The sequence below is a fragment of the Podarcis liolepis genome (genome assembly GCF_965112155.1).
Source record: "Podarcis liolepis genome assembly, chromosome: Z".
NCBI classification, from domain to species: Eukaryota; Metazoa; Chordata; class Lepidosauria; order Squamata; family Lacertidae; genus Podarcis; species Podarcis liolepis.
Genome location: NC_139570.1, coordinates 50,499,482 through 50,512,550, shown reverse-complemented (window position 1 = coordinate 50,512,550; position 13,069 = coordinate 50,499,482). Strand labels below are relative to the sequence as shown.

The 13,069-nt window shown below is 41.9% G+C and overlaps 1 protein-coding gene across 5 annotated transcripts in view; it reads right to left on the bottom strand.

Moving 5' to 3' along the window:
* NEK6 (NIMA related kinase 6) overlaps window positions 1-13,069 on the bottom strand; it is a 93,148-nt gene that overhangs the window by 38,057 nt on the left and 42,022 nt on the right. For all 5 annotated transcript variants that reach the window (XM_083486008.1, XM_083486010.1, XM_083486009.1 and 2 more), the window contains 3 exons: window positions 8,030-8,170; window positions 7,134-7,196; window positions 617-727 (listed from right to left, as the gene is read on the bottom strand). In XM_083486008.1, coding sequence (XP_083342134.1) covers window positions 617-727; window positions 7,134-7,196; window positions 8,030-8,170 — 315 coding nt within the window. The remainder of the gene's footprint in view (window positions 1-616; window positions 728-7,133; window positions 7,197-8,029; window positions 8,171-13,069) is intronic.

Below are 13,069 nucleotides of genomic sequence, written 5' to 3'. Positions count from 1 at the left end.
CACAGGGTCCCGCTGCGCCAGAAGTGGTTTAGTCCTGCTGGCCACATGACCTGGAAAGCTGTCTGTGGACAAACGCCGGTTCCCTCGGCCTGACAAACGAGGTGAGCGCTGAACCCCATAGTCGCCTTTGATTGGACTTAAGCGTCCAGAAGTCCTTTACCTTCTACCTTTTTTACCCAGGCGTACAAATTAGTTACCTATATTCATTGTTAAACATTTCACTGATTCTTATCTGTGTTTTGATAATTATTTTATGCATATTTAATTGTTCTGTGAATTATAGCTATTTTATGATGTATGAAACTTAGAGAGCTTGTGATTTTTAATACTTTATAAATTAATTCACTAGCACTGGCCCAAATTATTAAGACCATAGCAAGTTACACCTCTGATCCAAGGCTGGGAAAAGGGCACTTGGCTGCTCCGCCCTCTAGCTGCTTCCAGCTAGAAGTCAGTAACAGAAATTGAGAAGCTTTTTCTGGTTTCTTATATGACAAATGCACCACCCTGTGCTGACTTTTAAGTGCTCCATTTCCCCATGTACCCTTGATTCCAATCTTGAAAGTTTGCTTTAGCAAAGTAATTGTGTAGCCTCAAGAATAAGGCTTCTCCTTACCTTAATCATCTGGGAGAGGTCACCTGCATCTGCCAGTTCCAATACAATGTTAAGTTCATTGTCCTCAATAAATGAATCCAAATACTTGATTATGTTGGGGTGGTTCAATTGCTGCAAACAGACAGAGTAGAAGGACAATCACTATATGAATGCAGAGAACACCAGGGTGTCATAATGGCTCACAGGCAGCCATGAAGCAGGGAAGGCCGGAGTCTGATGGGGGACTTCTCAGTGTCACCAACTCCCTCAAAGTTAGGGGGAAATCCATGAGGGATTTTTAAACCATATTATCAGAAAGTCAATTTATGCTGCATGAGAAAAATACAAGAACCTATTAGAGAACAAAACCCCATGGTGGCTATCACCATTAGAAGCGCTGCCAGTAAAAATAACTAATATGGAAAAGGTTTGGGCAACATATAGAGAATTGTTAATTGAGGAGGAAGAAAATCAACTGAATGTAAAAAAAAATATTGAAGATATAAGATACTTGTTAACTGATTGGCTCCAATATCATCAATTAAATGACATTTTAGGCTGGATAAAGGAGCTGGTTTTGGTAAATAATTTTCAAGATTGCAGACAGAACTGTTGGAAAATAATGAAAAAATTCTGGCAAAAATGTATAAATTGGGGCTGGAGTAGAAAACAAAAGATGAGGAAGTAAAATCTGTAATGATTCATTGGGCAAAAGATGTGGGACATAACATACAAATTACCTCAGTAGAGAATGGTACAACTTTATTGAATACATTAAAGAACACTGTAAGAGTTTAAAAACATTAGCAGGATTCACATAACACTTAAATTAAAATAATGTTAATTTATATTAACAAAGGATAAAAATGGAATATAACAAAGTTAGATAAAGTAAGTAGAGGCAGTTAAAAGTGGAAGAATTGTGGAAGCCAGGAGAGGGCTGGGAAGAAGTCCTGGGGTTCAGGGAACACCATAAAGGTATTGACATGAATATGGTTTTGTGAAAATAAGTGTATATGTCTGTGTGTATATGTATGTGTGTGTTTTTAAAAAAGTATGTTTTCTTTTTGAAAATATGAAAAAATAATTAAATAATAATAATAATAATAATAATAATAATAATAATAATAATAATAATAATAATTGTACCTTGATACGGTTTTTGTTTCTGTATGTTGTCTTGAGTGTCCTTCACTACAAAAAGCTAGTAATCCTTATTAAAAAAATAAGTGTAGCATCACACTCATACTAAAAATGAGGAACAATCATCTCCAGAATATGATCAATTTGGAATAAAATGAACACCAAAAAACATTTCTCACCTACATCTTGTAGGCTTAATGTGGACATGGCAAACAAGGAGGTTTTGTGGGCGTATGAAGACCTCGCAATGCCTATTTCATGTGCCCCAGTCAAACAGCTACCACAGAGGAATTGGAGAGTCAGTTGCATAAACAATTGGTAATGATTATGTTGATTGGTATATTATTTGCCTTTTCTAAAACAGATAAATAAATCTGTTAATATTTATATACTGTTGACTGATATTACATTAACATTGCTAGGTATATCCTGTTAATTTTTTTTAATGGAAATTGGTTTTAGCTTTGAATTCCTATTTGTTGTTATTTTTGCTGTTAACTTTTATGAACCTGCTTGTTAAAAAGCAGCATCACAATATTAAATCCAACCAAAAAGGCAAGTTCTGACCTTTCGGATACTGCCCAGAAAATGAAGGACTAAAATAAATCCTCACTGAGCAGCTATGAAACTACCATTTTACCAAGAACACTTTAAGTGCTGTCTTATGCACCCAAGTGCCTTCCTTTCCAGTCACAATTCTGGCCAGCTCCTTATTATGTCCCCCGCTATTGTGTGCTTCATTAAATGCAGCTTTCCCACCCAGGCATTCAGGACCAAGCTCTGCCTCCAGAGCTCCCCGCTCAGACTCATGTTCTTTCCAAGTACCACATTTATCTGGAGTTCCTGAACCCACAAGGAACAATGCCAGCGAGTGCATTTGTATACTAATAGGGTTGTTTGAAATTTCTGCCTTTTGACATGGGGGGGGGAAACCTGCAGAACCTTCACTCCAGCTTCATCCTCTAATGCACATAAACACTCTGGCTCAGACGACTGCTATCCTCTCATTTTGTAAATGCTGCTGAAAAGTTTGATGGAAGCAAATGCCTGATGTATATGCAGAGCAACGCTGTCAGCGACAGGCATGCAAAAATGCAAGTGGCCGCTAACGGGACAGAGTGATGCTGGCAGGCCAGCTGATGTTCAGAGCCACATTACTAGCTGCTTTTACTCTCCTTGCTGTTTAGAAAGTGCTCCTCATTCCCCCACCCCCGCAGCCACGACTTTTTATAGGACTAATTCCCAATGACTAAGGTTTCCTCGATTAATGTAGTAAGCATAGAAGTTTATTGCAAAATTTAAAACTGGTTATTATTTAACAGAATCGTAGAATATTGTAAAGTTGGAAGGGAGGGACCCCAAGGGACATCTAGTCCAACCCCCTGCAAAGCAGGAATACTTTGCCCAGGGTGGGGCTTGAACCCACAACCCTGAGGTTAAGAATCTCATGCTCTACCAACTGAGCTATCTAAATTTCTTCTCCCCTGTCTCCAATTAAGAAACAAAATGTTGTAACACAATAATTTAAGCAGCCCTTGCTTCTTCTGTTCTGTAAATGACAATCTTGTTCTAAGTACAATGCATAGAAAATGTAAATACAGGTTTGGTGCGTGAAGAGGTGGAATCCAGGGACACAGAATGAAGAGCCTTGCAGGGATAACATTCCCAGAAGGAGAGGTGGCTACAAGGCAAGCTTACAGACCAAAACAGATTCATGTACACCTCTCTGAACCACCCACACGCCCAAATACCCCAGACATGAACCACAGGCTTACTATTTCACTGAGAGGAGGTCTTCACCTTTTCTGACTAATATGTTTAGATTATATCAGAATGGCTCTATCTGTTGTAATGACTGAACGCTTAAAATTGTATATTTCCTTTTAAACAACTGAAAAATACGTTTCTTCATTTGTGACAAAAGATGCAACTTTATATATTACTACAAGTAACATTCATAAATATGATTGCTCTTCTTGTAAGCCTAACTATCTCTATCTGATGGGGCCTGTATTCGAAGAGAGAGGCATTTCCTGAAACAGCAGCAAATAAAGCAAACCAACTAATACCTAGCTTGTTTAATTGTACAGATGAAAAACTGAAGTTTCAAAGCACACTTCAAAGCTATGCAGGGGACAGTGGTGTGTGTGTGTTGTGTGTCTCATGGCAGAGAGTAGTTGGGAGTTAATGGTAGAACTTTACTTGTTTCCCTAGAGCAACCCTGCAATACACCCCAAAGACTGCAGAACATAAGCTAACTTGTTTTCTCTTGGATAAACTGTACAAGTATGAAATTTTTGCATAAGTATACATTATCTCTACCTCTGCTTTTGTACAGCATAGCAAAACAGCCTTCAGTCTGCATATATTTGTAAGAGCAATTGTCCAGGGAGCCATCAATTAACAAGAAATGAGTTGCAGATATTTATTTGACATGTTATTAGCTGTGCAGGACCGATCAAAGCGCATTCCAATTGCTGATGCTGACAGACAGACTGAAGCAGTCCCCTTGCCTCTAAACAAATCCTTGAACAACTCTGCCCTCCTAGACTCTGTGGGAAAAATCTGGCACCTGAACCAAATTATCAAAAAACGCTGACCTGCATCATGTCATTAAAAACTGCATCTCAAGTTGACATTTAGATCTTTGCTGTGGTATGTTCATCTCTTCAGAGCTGAATTATATACATCTTGGGCAAAATCTGTCAGATTTGGTTGGAACTTTCAGTCAAAAACTTGGATACATTTGAAAGGAATGCCCGATAGGCAACAACTACTAATAGATCCCTCATGCCTTTGCAACACAATATTATTTATCAAACTGACTTTCTACCATGCTTTGAGCAGCATGCATGCAAGTGTTTGACCAGCAGTGACTGCTCTCTGTAATTTTTCACAGTGCTTTCCAACAAAGTGTATTACGCAGTAAAACGAGTTTGTAGACAGCTGCAAATCCACCAGTGTCCTGCAAGGCAAGTACCACAAACCAAATCCTTGTCACGGATTCTAGAAAAGAAAAATGATCAAATTTGGTACCAGGAGTCTTGGGATGCTGTAGATTGTGGGTGTCTTCCTAGCACAGCAACTTCCATCCACCAGAAATGCCTTCCTCAGGCCAAGCTGACCTCTCAATTCCAAGCTCAAGAAATGATGAGCCAGGATATTGACAAGTCATCACATCGGTCCTACACAACAAGAACTAGCTGCCTTTCCCATACAACTCCACAGCACACTGTTTCTTCAGATGCCAGTGCGCAGAGATTGCCTGCCTCCTTCTCAGAACCTGAATCCCTCTGATTCCCATGTGCCTCCAACTATGCTGGGTCTATTCCATTCCATTCACTACTGGTCTTGAATGGGGTCACTGTGCCCCTGGAGGACCAGGTGCGCAGCCTGGGAGTCATTCTGGACTCACAGCTGTCCATGGAGGCGCAGGTCAATTCTGTGTCCAGGGCAGCTGTCTACCAGCTCCATCTAGTACACAAGTTGAGACACTACCTGCCCACCCACTGTCTCACCAATGGTGCATGCTCTAGTTATCTCCCACTTGGACTACTGCAGTGCGTGCTACATAAGGATACCTTTGAAGGTGACCCGGAAACTATAACCCAAAATGTGGCAGCCAGACTGGTGATTGGGAGCGGCTGCCAAGACCACATAATACCGGTCTTGAAAGACCTACATTGGCTCCCAGGATGTTTCCAAGCATAATTCAAAGTGTTGGTGCTGATCTTTAAAGCCCTAAACAGCATCGGTCCAGTATACCTGAAGGAGCGTCTCCACCCCCATTGTTCAGCCCAGACACTGAGGTCCAGCTCCGAGGGCCTTCTGGCGGTTCCCTCACTGCGAGAAGCCAAGTTACAGGGGACCAGGCAGAGGGCCTTCTCGGTGGTGGCGCCTGCCCTGTAGAATGCCCTTCCACCAGGTGTCAAAGAGAAAAACAACTACCAGACTTTTAGAAGACATCTGAAGGCAGCCCTGTTTAGGGAAGCTTTTAATGCTTGATGCACTATTTTATTTTAATATTTTGTTGGAAGCCGCCCAGAGTGGCTGGGAAAACCCAGCCAAGTGGGCGGGGTATAAATAATATTATTTTTATTTATTTATTAAATTTTATTATTTTATTTATTAAAATAATATTTTATTTTTATTACTACTACTACTCCTACTACTACTACTACTGTCATGGGTCAATTTATCTGCATGCTGCTCTGGTAAATTCCACCAGCACTACCTAGATCTCTGTGTAAGCACTCTCTCAATTCACCCATCACCTGTCCGCAAGCTTTCCTAATGCCCGAGTGAAAAATAATAGGAAGCTGTAGGAATTAAACTGCTTTGGAAATATATGCAGGAAAAGTAGGGTGTAAATTATTTAACTCAAAATAAGACACACATTGCGCTTGTTCTAGTTCAAAAATCATCATTCTGCAATGCCTTGAAGCGTCAGGTTCCAGCCTAACTCCCACTTTGTGCAGTGGATCCTTGGCCAAACAAAGACAGTGTTAGGGAATGCAGGTGAAGCCAGAGAAGGAAAATGCCTTCAGAAAATACACAGGGAACCAGAGAAGAAAGTGCTAATTATCCCAGTGTATCATCTTTCCTCATTTTTGTCTTCACAGCCCAGCTAATATAGCATTCACAACTTAACATCTGGCTCCCTGGTAAGCTTGGCACAGGGAGATCTGCAGTTGCCTCTGGACATCTTATACAGTAGGGATGATAATTGACCATCTCAATTCCCCTGTCATTCTGAGGGTTTTGATTTCACTTCTCCTTGATTCTAACATATGTGGACATAATGTTCTGAATATATCTAGTACCATATGGGAGACTCTTCACCTTCACTCAAGCCTTATTTTGTATAGAGCGCTACAACACCCAAAGGCATTACTGATTATCTTCACTTTGTTTGGTTTGGCATTCTTTGCTCTTTCCTCACTATACGTTTACCAGCTCACACAGAACAGCTCTGATGTAATCTCATCTTATGGCTAATCTAGCAATGAAGCTGCATGGAGCCCAAATACTGGTTTAGAGCCAGAATAGAGTCATGCCTTCTTCCAAGAAAGAAAAGTATGGAAGAAGCACATCTCCTCAACTCTACACTGACACAGAAAGAGGATCATTTCAGCACCAAAGAAAAAGATTATGCTCCCTTCATCAAAAGCATACAAATCTTAAAGATAACTCTCTATTGCCATTCTGCAACACACACACACACACACACACACACACACACACCATCCAAAAAAGGAGGAGTTAAATACAATAGTGGGAGATCATAGATTGCTTCAAGGGCCTCTAACCACACACCACTTTTCTCAAGTTACACCAGAAAACAATAATCTTTTCCATTCCCAGATAATCATCAAAGGTCTGGAGAAATTCTTACCTTCAAAAGGTCTATTTCTTTAATGCAATCTTGTCTAGCCTTGGCATCCATCATTTCAAATATCTTCAAAAGGAAAGAGAGTTACATGTTGAAAGTCAAGCAAAAAATATGGACGTTCCCACATGTTTAAGATTCTAGATCATCCCTAAATTATCTTATCTCCTGGGCAACCATGACCTTTCTGAAGCTCCCTAGTTTCTTGGGGTTCTTAAGAATGAAAAAGACCTGCAAACAAAGCAGAAACTGAAGCACCAGCATTTAGAGCATAAATACAACTGGAGAAAGTATTATTAAGTTTGTTGTTTTCTCATCAATTTGTTGACCTTAATAAACACAAACAAGCAAACAAACAAACCACCCAAACCAAAGTAATTACATTATACTGTATAAATAAATGTGTATCTTAAGAATACGCTGAAAAGTGCCAGGGAAATGAGTACAAATAATGATCTAAGACTTTTTGGGTTACATAATTAGACCCTCCTTTTCTATTGATAAAATAAATTGCCTTCTTTTGCATATTCCTCTGCACTAATTAAAAGCAAAGAGGGTTAGATATTCATCCTAATAATCAGAGGGCTATTCACTATTTTATATGAGAGTAGCTTGGGTATACTAAAGAGATACCCAAAATAGGCCCATGTAAAATCAAAATCCAGCCTACAGCATATGGTAGAAGGGAGCCAAAAATATTAACGATTGTAACATTTTATACAACAAACAAGGGTAGGCTTCTGGTTCATGGCCAACTCCACAAATGGATATCTATAAGTAGCTGCTGTTTGATCCATCCACAGGTAAAAACAGTTCCAAGAAGCAAAGAGGTTCACGACTAGCCCATTTGTGCCACCAAGAGGCACATTCATCCAGTCTTATTTGGGTACTCCAGTGCTCACCTGTACTTTCTTTAATGCCACTGGTTTTCTGTCCAGAAGGCAAGTAGCCTTGTAGACTTCACTGAATTGTCCTCGTCCAATTTTCTTCTCTATCTGAAAGTCTGCTAAGGTGCAGCGATAAGGGTATGAAGTCAGATGCCTCTGTTTAAGGAGGAGAAAAAGAGGATAGTGGGTTAAATGAAAACATATATTCCTACTACCATAATACTATACTAAATCAGAAGGCAACTGAAGCAGAGCTCTTCCACTAGATCAAACCTCTCCCAGCAAAAGTATTTCAGAGCCACCTATATCAGGCTGACCTGTGAACGGAAGATAGACGCCTATAAAGGTGAGCTATAGTGCTATATGCTTGTAAGAGTGGCTTGTGGCATTATTTCTGGGAGGGACCATTGACAAATGGTAAAGCATTCTGCAAACAGGGTTTCAGGTCAACTCTATGGTACCACTATGCAAAAGGGCTCACTGGAAGGAGACTCTGGAAAGACTTGTGTATGAGTCCAGGGAGAGCTGCAAGCTAGAGTATACAGTGCTGGGTTAGATCAAGGATAGCTCCCTCCAGAAGTTACAGGATTACAACTCCCTAACTATTGGCCATGCTCACTGGGACTGATAGGAGTGCGAGTCCAATATCTGGAGGGAGCCACTTTGGCTACCCCAGGGCTAGGTGGATCAACCTACCAACCAAGACAGTTTCATACGTTGCCTCCACAGAATCTTTCAGTGGCTATTTATTTATTTATTTAGCTGTAAGTCAGGAAATGTTGTTGTTGTTTACCTTGCTTTTCAGTTCCAAAAATGGCTCCTAGAGCAATTTACAAAGGACTTTTTTTTTAAAAAAAGTAAAACAATAAAAACAAGCAAAATGGTAAATAAGAATGAAAACAGCAAAGCAACAACATATTCAGTATGAAAAACAGAGATTAAGAACTAGTCAGAAGCTGTAAGAAACAGAGTGACTGAATGTACTGCTGTACAAAACTTATGCTTTACTAATGTATACTTTAAACCACCCCCTGAAAAAACAACTGCCCCACATCCTCTCAAATGTATTCAGATCCTTCACTATTCAATATCTTGAGGGATTTTGGAGTTGAGAGCTTATAACTGTAAACCGCACCAACTTTGACATGGTGTTTCCTGCTATGAAAACAAGGGTTTCCCCAAAGCAAATGGTACAATGGCTTCGTAACATTTTTGCAGTATAGCAGGAGACACAAGATCCAGATTCCACTTCACAAGATGCACCATTTTTAGCAGAATTTACTGAACCAATCAGTATTCAATACTGCTTTGGAAAGCCCTTGCCTCAACTGTTGTGCGGGCTTCAGGAAGGATGCCTGATATTCCAGCGCTGGCATGAATCAGCAACTGGGCAATAGGAGCTACTGCAGAGATGGAAAGGTCCTGCAAAGCTCAATGATTCTGAACTGTGCTTTCAAAGCTGGGTGCAGGCTTAGAAGCTGGAACAGTAGCAGGGATAACTACACCCCATGTAGCTAAGCCAGAATCTGGTATGTCAGATGAAGCTCAAAACATCACAGCTTTTTTTGACAACAAACATGAGGCGCAGTAACTTCTACACAGAACATTACTGGCTTGAACTTTATATGCACTATGCAATTCTATCAACCCCACCACCCACTCCAATATATAGTCCAGTGAGCAGAGGATGCAACTAGGTATCATAATTATGCATAAAAGGCTTGAAATACGCAATAAGTAATGATAACATTCTCATGCACATCAGTACATTAAAGGAATGCCAAGAGCAGTTCTCTGCTGCCTTCTTCACCTGAAAAAACAAAACACGGCAGCAGAGCAGCATAGTTTCCTGCAGACAAGTTCTCACTCTTTGCAATATGGCTCGGCCACAGAAGTCGGCTCACCAAGCCCCATTAATGCCGGGAAACGACTGGACACCTCAGCTGATAGACTCTGGCATCCGCCAAGGCTACAGCTGCACATTTACATATGCAATGACCTAGATTTGCATTTGCTATCACAACCTATCAGACCTAATTAAAGCAATGGAGCCAAAGAGAGGATGTAAAATTATAGCATGAACAAAAGGAGCATATCCAGGTCAGACCAAAACATGCCAAAACTTCCGTATTTATTAGAGCAGGCCATTTTCCCGCCATGTTTAGACAGTTATTAGTAAAATATTGTGTCCACAGCAGACACGCTTTCAGTCTAAATGGGGGGTGGGAGTGGTAAAAAGAAAGAGAAATGCTAGGCCACAAAATCAACCCACGGCTTGTCATCCAAACTGTCTACAGCCATGGGCTGCTCTTCTAAATTTTCTCCTGCAGCCAAAAAAGGATACCTAGCAGCAGACAGAAGGTACCGTGCAGGGATGAGAGGCAGTAGCTTGTTTTGGCTGAGCACACCTCAGCTGGCATAAAGAGCTGTAACTCCACTCTCCACTGGAAGCCACCAGTGGGCCAGACAAGAAGACAGACCTCTCCTCTCTGTCTCTGAAGCTATCAGAGGTGGGGGGAGAGAAGAAGGGGGCTTGGAGGAAGCTCACTCTTTGGCACAATGGTCTCTGAGCCCAAGTCTTTCTGCCCTCCTTCCATCAACCCATGTAGGAGTTAAGGGCATGGGTGTAGCCAGGGGGGCAGCTGCCCCCCTATATCAAGTAAAACATAGAGATACTTAACCAACTTATCAATAACATCGGTTCTGCCCCCTAACAAAATTCCTGTCCCACCCCCACAAAAATCCTGGCTACCCCCATGGTGAAGGGATTCCCCACCCCCCAAAAAAATGCTTCCCCCCCTTTCTACTATGAAGTTGAACCTCCCTGCATATTTTTTCACAAGGTCCCAATGCATCATTTATTTAGTTCACAATTCACCATACATTTGATCCAATATCAGTTACTCTTAAAAGTCTGATAAAAATAAAAGGGTGTTCACCAATATGAGGATGATACCCAGCTCTACCTCTCATTTAAACTGGAACCAGTGAAGGTGGTGAAGGTCCTGTGTGAGTGTCTGGATGCAGATGGAAGATGCATGGAGGTTAACAGATTGAGGTTGAATCCCGACAAGACAGAAATACTGTTTCTGGGAGGTGGGGGTGGGCAGTGGGGGTGGGGGACTCCGGGTCCTGAATGGGGTAACTGTGCCCCTGAAGGACCAGGTGTGCAGCCTGGGAGTCATCCATGAAGGCGCAGGTCAATTCTGTGTCCAGGGCAGCTGTCTACCAGCTCCATCTGCTACGTGGCTGAGACCCTTCCTGACTGCAGACTGTCTCGCTGAACTGGTGCATGCTCTGGCTATCTCTCGCTTAGACTACTGCCATGCGCTCTACATGGGGCTACCTTTGAAGGTGACCCGGAAACTACAACTAATCCAGAATGCGGCAGCCAGACTGGTGACTGGGAGTGGCCGCCGAAACCATGTAACACCAGTCCTAAAGGATCTACGTTGGCTCCCAGGACGTTTCTGAGCATAATTCAAAGTGTTGATGTGGACGTTTAAAGCCCTAAACCAGGGGTTGGCAACGTTTTTTGAGGCTGGTCTGGTCCACTCCCTGGCAGACCTCTCAGTGGGCGGGAGCGTGCATGCCCGTGCGTGCACTCAAGCTATTTCCAGCACACTTCCGGGACAGTGGAGCGCACATGCTCATGTGCACACGCTATTACCAGTGCTCTTCTGACCCAGAAGTTGGTCCCCGCAGCGAGAAAAAAAATAGCGCTGAAAAAAACCACGGAATCTCCACGCCAATCCACGGAACAGCCGTGGGCCGGTTCCAGGAAGTTCATGGGCTGGAACCGACCCATGGGCCTTAGGTTGCCAACCTCTGCCCTAAACAGCCTTGGCTCAGTATACCTGAAGGAATGTCTCCACCTGTTGTCCAGTCCAGACATGGAGGCCCAGATCCACGAGCCTTCTGGTGGTTCCCTCACTGCGAGAAGTGAGTTACAGGGAACCAGGCAGTTGGCCTTCTTGGCAGCAGTGGCAGGCTCTCCCTGTGCAACACTCTCCCATCAGATGCCAGGAAATAAAGAACCACACAACTAATAGGAGACATCTGAAGGCAGCCCTGTATCGGGAAGTTTTTAATGTTTGATGTTTTATTGTGTTTTTAGTATCCTGTTGGGAGCTGCCCAGAGTGGCTGGGGCAACCAGTCAGATGGGCAGCTTAATAATACGGAAACTGTATGTTGGTACACAATTGAAAGTTGGCAAAAATACTTCATTGTGTCACTGTGGTATATGTTTATGTGCCAGTACTGGGAAGGCAGAAATACCTATTTTTAAAACTAAGGCAAGAGGCTGAATGTCTGCCTGAGCAGTACACACCACGGTACAGAGCCAATTAAAGGCATCTGTAAGGTGCACCTGACCTGCCTTGTCAGCCTCATAACATGCTTCCAGCCTACACCATCTGCACTGACGCCACATGGGAATTGGTGAAGCCATGATGTAGAGCATGGTGTTACCACACTGAATATTGCAATGCACTTCATCTTGGAGAAAAGTGTATGGGCAGAAAGCACTTATTGGGCACCATGAGTGTTGTCTACTCAACAACTTTGCTCAAAACATGAGGTCTGCAGTTTTTAAAAAATAAAAATAAAAAATAAAAATGCAATTGCACAAAATAAAGCCACAGCTGCTATCCATGAACGTAACAATATTTCTCAACTGATTGGGAAGCATGAATAGAGCAAGTATCATACCATTAAACCTCCTCAGGGACAGTCCAGTTGCTCCACAAGAGAGAGCACACAAATAGATATGAGAACAAGCAGATATAAACATATGTTAACAAATTCTGGCCTTGCCTGCAAAAGTTTCTAGGTTTAGTCCACGGCATCTCCAGCTGAAAAAAAATCTGCAAAGAAGGCTGAAAACACTCTTCTCAAAATCAAATTCATTGGATTCAAATGGTAGATTGGGAAAGACTATGGAAGAATGACATGAAATTTACGGCCTGTGTTTTACTTAAAGAGAATTATATGAAAATATTATACAGATGGTACCTAATTCTGGTTAAATTAGCAAAAATGTATAAAGTAAAAGA